Source organism: Octodon degus, unplaced genomic scaffold (genome assembly GCF_000260255.1).
Source record: "Octodon degus isolate 3935 unplaced genomic scaffold, OctDeg1.0 scaffold00037, whole genome shotgun sequence".
In the NCBI taxonomy this organism is placed as follows: Eukaryota; Metazoa; Chordata; class Mammalia; order Rodentia; family Octodontidae; genus Octodon; species Octodon degus.
Window position 1 is genome coordinate 9,206,921 of NW_004524613.1, and position 13,414 is coordinate 9,220,334.

The window sequence follows — 13,414 nt, forward strand, 5'->3', positions numbered from 1 at the left end:
TAGGTGCTTTAGACCACTGAGCCATCTCACCAGCCCCTTTCTGGTCATTCTTAACTCTGTGTAGTGTATATGTGTGTGTGTCTTTTGAGACAGGGTCTTGCTATGCAGTTCAGGCTAACCTTGAACTCACTTTGTAGCCCAGGCTGGTCTCCTTCCGTCCTAGCCTCCCAAGTGCTGCAGTTACAGGTTTGTGCTATCACATTTGACTATATGTTATTTTTTTGCAGCAAGGTCTCACAGTCAAGCTCAGGGCAAACCCCCCATGCTGGAGATTGAACCCAAAAAGAATATAAATATTTTTACTCTCTGGAAAAAAAAAAAAGATTTCACACCAAATTTAAATTACAATGAGTGGCAGGTGTTCACCTGTAATCCCAGCACAGGAAGCTGAGACCAAAGGAATGCTGCAAGTTTGAACCCAGGGCTTTGTGTGTACTAAGCAAGTGCTCTACCACTCTACTGTATACCCCACTACCACAAATTGGGGTAGATTTCACAGGTAGATTACTGAATATAGTACTCTAGACAGGATCTGGTGACATTTAAAATCTACAGACTACTACATTTTCAGTAAAATGTATTTAGAAACTGCATTAGTTTTTTGAGAACCTAGTGACTTCAGTAAGTCACCTAAATTTTTTGAGTCTTATCCAAAAAATATGGACATGTTTACCTTTCATCTATCATTCATCTTCTATCTTTATTTATTTGTAAATGTTTGAATATGATAGAGATACTTCTTAATGTAAGACTTAGGTCATAGCTGAGAGAGAGAGAGAGAGAGAGAGAGAGAGAGAGAGAGAGAGAGAGAGAGAGAATGAATTGAGGCTGGGTCTCAGTGTACTCTGTCCTTGCCTCAAACTCTTGGCAGTCCTTCTTTTTTTTTTTTTTTTTTTTTTTTTTTGGTCCTTCTGCCTCAGCCTCCCATGTGCTTCTAGGCATGTGCTACCATGGCCACACTAGTGCTTTCAGTCTTTCACATCTTAGCTCAACTGATACGTTATTTGTGCAGCTCAACCTTTGGTCAGCTACAGATTGCATGATTTTCTTCTGTGGGTTTTTTTTTTTTTGTTTTTTTTTTTTGCAGAACCAGGGAACTCAGGCCCTTGTGCTTGCCAGGGAAGCACTTATTCTACTGAGCCATCTCCCTGGCTCCATGTTCTGTGTTTTCTAATCAAAGACATGGATAAAACTCATGGAATATAGATAAATTCAAAGAGCACAGCAACATAGAATTTCCTTTACATTCACAAAATTTTAAAATCTTATCTACAAGTTTATCATGACAAACTGTCCAAAATTTGTCTTGATTTTATAGTTACCTGCTTTTCTAGTCCCTATGAAGAAGAAAAAAGTGATGTTAGGCTAGTATGAGGTCATCTTGTGGATTTATTCCTTTTCTAGCAGCTTATTTGATAATACAGTAGGACCTCAGTTCACCACTTTTGTTTGCAAACAGTTTGATCTACAGACATTTTGGTTTGCAAACAGAAGAGTTTGGCAAAATTTTGATTCTGTTTGAAGACTCTGCATGGGGTAACAGACACCACCGGCCATCTTTCTCACACAAACACAAGCCATGTTTATGAAACATGGCTTTTCCAAAATGATAGAACAAATTAAATTTGTAAATTGAGGTTCCACTTGTTTTAGAATCTTACCTGGAATGCAACAAGTTCTCTTGGCCTGTATGCTTTGTGACATCCATCTTTGTCTCATTTTAGAAAACCAAAGCCATGTTTCCTCATTGCTGATCTGGTGTTTCTTCTGTTTTGTACAGATCATTACAGATTTGAACTCCTGGTAGTTCTTAGGCTGCCCTAGGAAGAGGAAAACATCTGTTGAATAGTGTTGCCTTCCATTATCAGGGGTCTTTGATTCAGGCCTTAAAGTCTGAGAGGAAGAGACACCATACAAGTTTTGGTTTGAGAGAAGTAGTGTTGCAGTGCTTTTGTTTTCCAAATGGCATGCATATGTAAGGCCAGGGAATTTTAGAATCACAAGGGAAAATCCTTATATTTTAATTAAAAGATGCTTTCTCTCTATGCTTCAGTTTTTTAGGAAACTACACAAAATAATATGTATAAATTATTTAAAATAGTAACTGCCACAAAGTACAAACTATGTGAGTTGTTCATTGAAAGTATGTAGAAATCATAAACATTTTTGAACATTAAGATATGATGAATTAAATTCCAATTTATAAAGCATTTTTAAATTAACATTTAATTGCAATAGTTCCTTGACATGTAACTATTGTTGCTTTAGGTTCTTTATATATAAAAGGAAGATACCTCTTCATGACCACACAATAAGCTAGTTTCTGACTTCTTAACAATTACCTAGCTGTTCTGAACCTGAATTTCCTCAGGTTCAGAAAAAAAAAGTGAGGCTGTTTAGCTCACCCTTGGGCCTTTTTTAAAGATATATAATCCTGTAGCTAATGTAAACCTAAACCATGATGGAGCACAGAAATAGCTTTTTACATGATGGAGCACAGAAGCAGCTGGGATTACAGGTGTGCATCACATAAGCAGATTTTTAATTATGTGTTTGGAAGCCTCATAATTTGGAAGTGGTTAGTCATATTCCCTGCGTAGCAAACTAAGAAATTTGCTTGCAAGCAGTTATCAGTCTCTATGGGGCGGGGAGGTGGGGCGGGAAGAGGATGGAGAAAGTAGGATTGGCAAAGGGTAGTGCAAAACTATGTGTATTTGCAACAAAGTACTCTAGGGCTGTCTTGACCCTTCAGTGTTCTCATGCTGATATGAAGTGCTGAGACTATAACCTCATATGAGCCATTCATTGGATGTGCTCCTCCCCAGAAAAAAGCTATATTCCTGAGTGAGCTACTTCTCATTGGCTGAAGGCAATCCTGAAGAGAGACTCAGCTGAAAGCTCTGGTCACCATGTCTACATTTGGGGGAATGGGCCTCTCAGACTTGTGGAGGGCAGTCAGGACAGCCTGTCATAGGTATTCACCATAAGGAGTAAATCTGACTTGTGAAGAAGCATAGCTAGGGCCGATTAAAATTTAGAGTAGAGAGACATCTGAGTGCATGAGGTAAACGTAAGATTTTGCGTTAGGAATTAACTGTTCTCCATTCCATTCTCCATAGTATTATGCAGTTGCTTGGTGCATTTCCTTCACCCAGTGGTCCAGCCTCTCCTTGTAGTCTGGTGAATGAGACCACTCTTATCAAATACTCCGGGCTGCCAACCATAAACAAGCATAGTTTCCGATACTTTGTCTTGGATAACAGTGTCATCCTGGCCATGCTGGAGCAACCCCTTGGAAATGAACAGAGTAAGTTATAGTCCTTCAAGTCTTCTCTGCAGCTGAATTAGTCATTCATCATTACTGTAAGGGAAGAGTCTAAGTTTTGTATTTATCTTAGAGGATTTGGAGTTGTAGCACAAAAACATGTAAGGGATAGAAGATCAATAAATAGGAAATATGTAGTAAATAGAATGGTTTAAAGACTGTAAGTATCTGAGATATTAGACTGTGGCTCTATAGCTTTATAAAAAGTCTTAGTGGGATATTTTATGTTTACTGTGTGTAAAAATTGTCACTTTCTTCCCTCATGAACTTGGATCCTATCTCTCTGCTCCCTTGTCCATCGCTCCTCATTGTTTCAATTATTGCCACCAAGAGTAGAAATCTGAATACTCATCTTTGCTTGCTTCTCCTGTTAACTCCCTTATATAATTAATTGATTTCCAAGTTTCTACCTCCCCAGAGACTCTTGACACTTTCTGTATTCATCCCAGAACATTCAAATGCAGGAATTTGTTTCTTACCTAGATTATTATAGTTCTTTCCTACCTGGTATGATTCTGCCCTTGCCACTTCAGCATTTGTTTGCCCTTACCTCTACCCTGTTTGCCCCCATCATAGTATTAAACCTCAAATATAAATTGACCTACTAAAAACTCTTCAGTGATTTTTCCACTGACACATGTACTGTTTTCCTCCTTTCCCTACTGTGATTTACAAATTAGTTCAAGATATGTGATTGCCACTGTTCCAAGTTTTCTCTGATGATAATTGGCATCTGCCAGTTTGTAAAGAGAGAATCTTATTGCTGGGAAGGTAAAGGAATGTGAAGGCTACAGAATCTGTGCGCATAAAAGGACTAAGAGAATCGCCTCTTGTGCAGTTACCTCATTTATAAATGAAACCCAGAGCTCAGAAAGGGTGTGTGACTTGTCCATGGTAACTTGAGAAAGTGGTATGGCTAAGGCTTGAATTCAGGTTTTCTTTTTTGTTTTTTATTTTATTTATTTATTTATTTATTTATGGCAGAACCGGGGACTGAACTCAGGCCCTTGTGCTTGCCAGGGAAGCGCTTATTCCACTGAGCCATCTCCCCGGCCCCTCTTTTTTGTTTTTTAATCAGATTTTATTGGTACATTTTAGAGATATATAATGATCACATTCATCATAGAGAATTTGTACCTATACATGATATAACTTGGGTTTTTTTTTTCATTCTCCTACCCTTGCTTCAACCCTTCTTCCTCTCCCCATTTACAAAACCTTTTTTCATGTTTTCCTTTTCTCATTTTTTTATTTTACTTTTCCCTTTCCTTTCCCCCTTCCCTTTTCCCTGTTGTCTTCCCCATTTGAACATTTTCTTCCTGTTTCACAATACCTGTTACACATTTTAGTCCTCATTTACACTTTCAGTGTCTCACACCAGAGGAATAATGTAGTATTTACACATGTGTGTCTGATTTGTTTTACTTACAAGTATGGGTTCAAGGTGCATCCATTTTCCTAGACAAGTCTTGAATGTGTCCTTTATGGCAGAGTAGTACTCAACCGTATTTAACACAAAACCACATCTTCTTTATCCATTCACCAGTTGATGGGCATTTGGATTATTTCCAAGATTTGGCTGTTACTAATTGTGCTGCTGTAAACATAGGTGTGCATATATTGCTGTGATATGATGCTTTTATTTCCTTTGGGGAAGATACCCAGGAGGGGATTAGCTGGGTCCAATGGAACTGCTAGTCCTAGTTTTTTGAGGAATCTCCACACTCATTGCCACAGTGGCTGTATCAGTCTGCACTCCCACCAGCAGTGGAGAACCATTTCCTTTTCCTCACATCCCACCAGCATTTGTTATTGAACCCAGGTGGGTTTTTTTGGTTTTTTGTTTGTTTGTTTTTTGGCTGGCACTTCCCACCCTGAGGGTGGGGCTGTTGCAGCATGCGGTGCTGGGATCTAACCTCGGTTCCTGTGTGCTTGCCTAAACAGGCACTTTAGATCACTGAGCTATCTCGCTGGCCTGAACCCAGGTTTTTTATACAAAATACTGTCCGTTTCTGGTTTTGTTTCCCACAATCATAGGATTTTCTAAGTGATTAAAGACTCTTGCCTTTCCAGTGGTGAACAGAGTCGTAGAATCTCTTGCAAGTATTGCTTTCCATCAAATGAAAGTGAGATATTTCTTTAGAGTTTGGATAAAATAACACAATTCCATATTTCTATTATGTTGTAGTAGGATTTAGTGACTTTAGAATGAAATAGTTCATCTATTCCAGACGTGGCATTTACGTTGCTTTCTTTGGTCTGTGCTCATTATTTATTGCACCTTCTCAGGAATTTGCAAAAATCTTAGTGTCCCCTTTAGGTTTTTTGAACCTTTTCTAAGATTTTTAGGGTTCTTCTACTCTCAGTCTGAGTAAGTTCATTGCATAGAAAATCTATTTCAAAAATATAGATAATTGGAATTTTGTACATTCCCAAGGACAATTTAATAATTTATTAAAATGGTTAATAACAAAATATGAGAGAAATTTGTACAAGGTTAAATCTGACACCTGAGATAAAAGACGGGCTTAAAAATCTTTTCAGGGCAGAGATTTGGGTCCCTGGAGAAGTCTGTCATGAATCTTTACACTTACCACTTTGTGCTGAATTTCTTTCTGCTAGGAGGAAACAGGGCCTGCCTGGACAGAGAGTGGCACACAGAGTTGTTGGCCAGAATAATATCAGCACTGCATATAGTTTGTTCCCAGCATTGAGAGGTTAGAAGTGTTTTCTAGGATAGCCATTTCCCAAAAATGGATGTCACATACTGGAGATATGTGAGATGATGCTAGCTGAAGTTTTGGTGAACACTTACTGTGATTTTAAACACTCAAATACAAGCTAGCACATGAAAATTATGGCTTCCAATTTCTAGATTCACTATTTCCTTTGAAAATAAGTTTAAGTTAATACTGAGTGGTTAGCAAGAACTAAGATAGTAATGCTCATACTACTGTAGTTGGATATGACAGAAACCACAAAGTGGGTAGACAGGTTTGAAGTACAGGAAACACTTGGCTTAGGGCTTTGATTATATGAGCTCTGCAGTTAATAACAGGTGTATTACAAATGGTGGTTGTCTGAAATAACTTTTACAACTTTTTAAAAATTTTATTCTAGATGATTTTTTCCCCTCAGTCACTGTTCTGGTCCGGGGAATGTCTGGAAGACTTGCTTGGGCACAACAACTTTGCCTTTTACCCAGAGGAGCAAAAGCAAATCAGAAGGTATCCATCAGAAGATACAGGGAAGTGATGAGTGTGTGTGCATGTGTTTGTGTAGTTGGGCAAGTTAAAGAGTATAAGATTCAAAGTGTTGGCACATGCCTGTAATCCCAGCACTCAGGAGACTGAGGCAGGAGGATCACCAAGAGCTCAAAGGCCAGCCTGGGCTGCATAGTGAGTTTAAGACTAATATGAATTACACAACAAGGTCCTATCTTTAAAAAAAAAAAAAAAAAAGCGAAAAACAAAATAAGGTTATATAACATTCCACTAAAAGTCACAGATAAAAAAAAATATTCTCTTAGGGCTGGTGAGATGGCTCAGTGGTCTAAAGCACCTACTTAGAACAAGCTTAACAAAGCACAGGGACCACGGTTTGATCCCCAGCACCACATGCCAGCCAGCCCCGCCCCCAGGCAGGCTGAGCTGGCCACACACACACATAATAAAATTAAAAAAAAAATATTCTCTTCCTTGGGAAGGTCCTTAGTCTACATCAGAATCAACTGTGGAGCTTAAAATTCTGAGTCTACCAAATTACTCTTTAAAGTTATCTTTCTTTCTTTTTTTTTTTTTTTTTCTGGAACTGGGGATTGAACTCAGGCCCTTATGCTTGCCAGGCAAGCACTTATTCTACTGAGCTATCTCCCTGGCCCCTCTTTAAAGGTATCTTGAAGGCAGGTGTGGTTTCCAAAAGCTTTTCATGTGATTCTGACATTCATTTAGGAATAAGGACTACTATTCTGAATAGTGGTCAATGTAATTGTTAGTATAATAAAAGTCAAAAGGACTGGAGAAATAGCTCAGCAGTCTGAGTGCCTGTCTGGCAAGGAGAAGGACCCAAATTCAATCCCTGCCGTCCATGCTGGCCCAGGAACCCTGGGCACACTGAGCCAGCCACCAAGACCAGGCGTGGTGGTACACACCTGTAACCCCAGCTCTGAGGAGGCTGAGACAGGCAGATCACTGAGTCCAAGCTGTTTAGCCAGACCCTATGCCAAATAAATATATAAGTATTAAAAACATAAAAATAAAAAAATGAATCACAAAACATCTGTCATATATGGTAATACTTTGACCAAGCCTTTTGATGTTTTTAGCAACAGGTCTTACTTTCAAATTGTTTTATATACTTATTCCTGTGAAATTGGCAGTATACTATATAATTTTTAATATAGTGTGTTACTACAAATCTTTTATGACATTTGTAATTATGAGAAAATTGGAAAATTCACACAATAGGAAAATTTTAAATCGCTTGTGTTAACTCTCCACAGGGAGATAGCCAAGTTAATACTTTAGTGAATTTATTTCTTATATATATTTTTTTAATGCATAATAATATTTAAATAGGATTTAAGTGATTTGCATATAGCTTTTTTCACTTACTACATTGTAAGCTGGTATTTTTTACTAAAATTATTTTCAAATATGACAAAATTTTGGTAGCATTTAAGAGACACCTTAAATGTGGATTATGAGCAAACTCCCACATACACGTATACTTCTGTAGTTCTGGAGATTGAAGCCAGGGTCTTTTGCACTGTGCTAAACCACCAGTCCTTATTTATTGTTTGTTTGTTGTATGAGGCAGGGAGTAGCCAGGCTGGCTGTATACTTGCTACCATCCTCCTGCCTTTGTTTTTGAGCCAAAGTCTCATTAAGTTGTTGATTTGCCTAGGCTGGCCTCAAACTTGTGATGTCTCTGCCTCAGCTTCATAGAGTGCTGGAATTACAGGTATATGCCATCATACCACACTGTAAAGTCTTTTAGTAACATAGATGTCTCTGTCATGTGAGCTGTCTTTTATCCCCTGAGTATACCTTGATTGTATTTTGGTGACATGACACATATCACATTTTGTTAATAGCTCTGTAAACCTCTTAAGTTAGTGTTAACTTCTCGTAGGGAAAGGAAAGAAACTAAAACTTATGGTTTAGTTACATATACATATTAAGATAGGGCTTTATAACCATGAGGACCTAGTTTTGGTATCCATATTCTCTTAGTTAATTCACCTGTGGTTCCAAAATTGAATTCATTTTTTAGGAGTACTGAGGGCACCTGAACTTCTACTATGTTGTGTGGAATGATTTGAGACCTATTAGAGAAACAGAAGTTTAACTTTTAAACCTCTGAAATGCTTCATCCATTAGCTTAGCACTAAATGTGGGAAATTCAGGCTGGACAGTGGCATGCTTCAACTCATTCATGAATCATGATATCTATAATAAGTTGGTGAATATTTTTTAAAAAATAAAATTGAGCACATAAATATACAGACTGCCTGCCTTGACTATGTCCTATAGCATTTGCAGATTCTGAGTATTTATGACATGAAGTCTTAGGGAAACACAGGCATTGAAGTGGGTTAGAGAAATACATGTCATTACACATGGATATTGAGCCTTATGTAATAAATATAATGTTACTTGTATTATTCTAACAGCTTTTTGTGCCTGAACCTCGTCCAGTTCCTAAAAATGATGTTGGATTTAAATATACTGTGAAACATCGGCCATTTCCTGAAGAGGTGGACAAGATTCCTTTTGTGAAAGCCGATCTGAGCATTCCAGATTTGCATGAAATTGTCACTGAAGAAGTAAGATAAATTGTTTTTAGCTGTTGTTAAGGAAGATGAATACAAAAATTATTCAATGATGTCTGTAGTCAAAATCATTGCTTTCAATGTATAGAAAGTACTTGTAGCAAGTTGAATATAGATTGTGGCTGACTGATTGGAACTAGACCTTTCTGAGAGTCAAGGTCACTGGCTGCCTGGGTTGTTCCATGGTAGATTTCACTAGTGTAGTGACATGATCAGATTTAGTAGTGAAGGATATTTAGAAGGAAGACAAGTTCAGAGAGAATCTTAACAATATAAGCAAGAGAAAAGAAAGTCTACATCAGTGAAATTAAGAGTGTTGTAGAGGTAGATGTAGGTATTTCTTAGGTAAAGGAAGGAAACCAGCCGAAGAATTTTAGATTTTGATCTTTAGTGATGAAGATATATTGGGGATTTAAGAATTGGTGGGTCAAGGTGCGTCAAATGAAAGAACAGGGCAGAAATGGAGAACTACAGTCGCAAATGCTAGAGAGATCCAGGAGAAGGAGGAGTAAGAAAGGGCTCTGGATTTGGAAATGAATTATGCCTGATCACTGAGATCAGGTACAAAGGAATGTAAAATGGGAGACAGAATAAGAGGTTGGGGATTGATTTATATGGGCGAGAAGTATAAATATTAAGCACCCTACTAGAAGTAAAGAGGACAGTAGAAAATAGCATCAGGAAGTAGCGTAGCTGAGGAAAGGCAGTTAGTCTTTTATTTACATTCAAGGATGGGAGAAATAGTAAATGCTTATTGGTTGAATGGAAGGACCTAGTGGAGAGAGGTCAGCTAACACTGAGAATTATAAGTAATAAAGACAGTGGAGTCAAGAGTCAAGGTGATTTTGTTTAGAAAGAGGATACTTATACTAAGATAGGAGAGGATCAGAGAGTAGGTAAAAGTTCAGAGATATTTTGAATGGAAAGAAAGGAAATAGGAAAACCTTACATAAATTTCAGCCTCAGTTCTTATAATGTACAAGAAGATCAATAATAGTTCTTAAAATTATCAGGCAGTCCAGACTAGGTTAGTAGCATCATGTGTGGTAAAGTTGTTTTAACTGACTACTCACTTCAAGTCCTTGGGATCTGAGTGCATAAATAAAGAACTGGAGTGGTGTAGAGTTGACAGGATTAGGAATTTGGGAGGATAAAATTCAACACAGCTGTTTTATGTACATAAGGAGAGGACATTAAGATGTTAGGCTTAGTTAGGAAGCAAAAGAATGCTAATAGCATTTAAAACTAGGAGGGGTTGAGTAGGAGGGCTTTCAGTAATGTGAAGCACAGGCCCAGAGAGTGCAGGAAGAGGATTTAGGATTAGAGAGGAAATTTCAGAGTTACTGCTCTTGATAGTAGGGCACAGGTAAGATTTAAGATGTTTTCAAGATTGGTCATTGTGGTGCAAGTTTATAAACTGAGAGGAAAAGGCATGAGGATTACAAGTTAAAGGATATATATGTAAAGGCCTGGGTTCACTCCTCAGTACTCTACCCCCAGAAAAGGGCTCAGGGTGGTCAGCATTGTGAAGATTGAAGTTGTAGAATTGAGCCAAATTGTTGGAAGGTTTTATAAGGATTATCATTTACCGAAGAATGTAATTTTAAAGAAGATTTGATCAAAGGAAAGAAAAGGATGTGGGAGAGTCTCCAAGAGTACAGTTAGGGAATCCATATGCTAAGGTAGAACTTTATAATATGAAGGGATGCTACAGAGTGAAAGTAAATGGGAATATGCAAGTAGAGGTGGGAGCAATAACTCTTCTACTTTTCTTACCTATATGAAGGGGAGCAAAGACAGATCGCTATCATTTATAGCCAGAAGATGAAGAAGCAGTTGTTGGTGGTATAGGAGTAAGTTCACAAAATTGAAGTTATTTGGTTTATTTCAGTTAGAAGAGAGACATGAAAAATTAAGGAGCGGCATGGCTCAGCAGATTGCTTATGAAATACACCTTGAGCAGCAGAGTGAAGGGGAATTGCAAAAGAGAAGCTTTCCTGACCCCATTACAGATTGCAAACCCCCACCCCCTGCCCAGGAATTCCAAACAGCCCGCCTCTTTCTCTCACACTTTGGATTTTTGTCCTTAGAAGCATTGAAGGTAATTTTCATGAGCAAATATATTCATAAATTAACATGCAGCTGATGATAATTACAATATTTTTATGAGGAGAAAAGTAAATTTTTAATAAAAACCTGGTTGTAGGCCTATCCTTCATGTAAATAAATGAAATTCTGTATTCTTGTGCATTATAAATATAAGGACAGTTTATCCTGTGAATTCATGCTAAGTTCTGTCTAAGGGGACTGTTGTTGATAATATTCAGCCCTGAATTTTCTTGGATAATGCAGAACACATGTTATACATGTAAATGAAATCTATAGATAATTAGGTTAACGTCTTACCCTAGTAAACTTGGTTACTGAAGGTGTGGACTTCAATTGACTCAGCTCTTTCATGATGCTTTAAAAAGAAATGAAGGCATTTCTTTAGTATTTATAAGCCAAACCCTGCTTATGTTGTATAGGAAGATCAGACTACCGAGGTCTGTGTCCTGGCATCCATCACTGCTTGCCAGCTGTGTGGTCTTGGGGTAAATTACTGGCTTTTCCTTATCTATATGGTGAGGATTATAAAAATATCCCTTTCTTCAGTCATGTGAAGAATAACTTTTTTAAGATTCTTCATGTAGTATTTAACAAAAAATAGTATTTGTAAAATAAACATTGATGTTTAAGTTTACTTTTATTTATTTATTTTTGTATTTTAGGGAAGGGTCCACAGGGTATTCAGGGTCTCACACTACTAGATCAGACTCAGAGTGATCCACCTGTTTACAGCCTCCCAAGAGCTAGGATTACAGGCATGCCACCACGCCCACTCTCAATTGCCATCTCAGCGTGCCTCAGGGGCAAGGCCAGCAGGGGCAGGCCTGGGGATTGAACCCCATGTCCCTGTGCCTGCTTGCAGGTACTTTAATCTACTGAGCTATTTGGCTGGCCCTGATATTTCTTAAGTTTAGAACTGACATTTATTATCAATTTGTAATTTTTAAATTTAATTTTTATTAAATTATGAGCAAGTTTTGCTTTGTAAATAACAAGAAATAACAATTGCTCTTTTATTCCTTTGGTGGTAGGAACCTGCAAATAGTCGTCTACCTCCTCATCTTATTGCACTTGATCCCACGATACCTGGGTTTTTTGATGACATTGGTTATCTGGATCTCTTGCCATGTCGTCCTTTTGACACAGTTTTTATTTTCTATATGAAGCCAGGTCAGAAAACAAACCAAGAGGTAAGGATTCTGAATTTTGGGGGGATGACTTTTTGTGGTATTCATATATAAGATTTTACATAAAAGGATTGTCCTTAAGAAGTGAATAATTTATCTGTCTGTGTCTGTCTGTCTATCTATCTAGTACAGGGTCTTACTACACAGATTGAACTTGAGTGATCCTCCTGTTTTTCCAGCCTCCCAAATGCTGGGATTATAGGTGCAGCATGCCCAGTCTCAATCTGCTGTCTCAGCATGCCCTGGGGGCAGGGCCAGCATGGCATGCTGCTGGTCCTTGTGTCTGCCTAAATAGGTGCTTTAATCTGATGAGCTCTCTGGCTGGCCCTAGAAATGAATATTTTATACGTGATGCTTAAATTCTTATGAACCAGTTCAGAAACTGAATTAAAACTGAATTAGTGTCCTAGTCTTGACTCTTAAGGAGTGTGGTTTAGCATAGATCTGTATTACGTCTTTCTTCCGCGTAAGGAATTAATATTTGTGAGACAAATGAAAGTAAATATAGAAAGTACCTGCAGTAAACAAAAATAATACAGAAGAGCTGGGGAGATGGCTCAGTGGAATAAGTGCTTCCTTGGCAAGCGCAAGGGCCTGAGTTCAATCCCCGGTTCCACCAAAAAAAACCAAAACAAAACAAAAGTAATACAGAAGCTTCACCACAAAAAGCTGAAGCTAGGCCTCATTATTCAAGAAGAATAGAATAATTGCTGTGAATATTTACTGAACATCTTCCTACTGGAATATACATGGGAGCAACAGGCTTCCTCTTGACAAGCTCCCTTTGCAAGTACTAATTTCACAAACAAATTGTTTCAGATGAGGCATGCATAGTGTGTAGTTGGAGAAAGAACACTTGAGTTTTTAATTTATTTTTTTATTTTTTTTTCAAAATTTTATTGATAAACAGATAGCAATGAGACAGTTTCAAATCAAATCGGAAGTACAGATTCAACAAAT

At 37.9% G+C, this 13,414-nt stretch overlaps 1 protein-coding gene across 1 annotated transcript in view; it reads left to right on the forward strand.

Annotated features, from left to right (window-relative positions):
• Positions 1-13,414, forward strand: part of Ralgapb (Ral GTPase activating protein non-catalytic beta subunit) — a 153,112-nt gene that overhangs the window by 87,247 nt on the left and 52,451 nt on the right. The window contains exons 20-24 of the mRNA XM_012514666.2: positions 3,120-3,307; positions 6,446-6,552; positions 9,000-9,152; positions 11,050-11,259; positions 12,299-12,457. Of these exons, the coding sequence (XP_012370120.1) occupies positions 3,120-3,307; positions 6,446-6,552; positions 9,000-9,152; positions 11,050-11,259; positions 12,299-12,457 (817 nt within the window). The remainder of the gene's footprint in view (positions 1-3,119; positions 3,308-6,445; positions 6,553-8,999; positions 9,153-11,049; positions 11,260-12,298; positions 12,458-13,414) is intronic.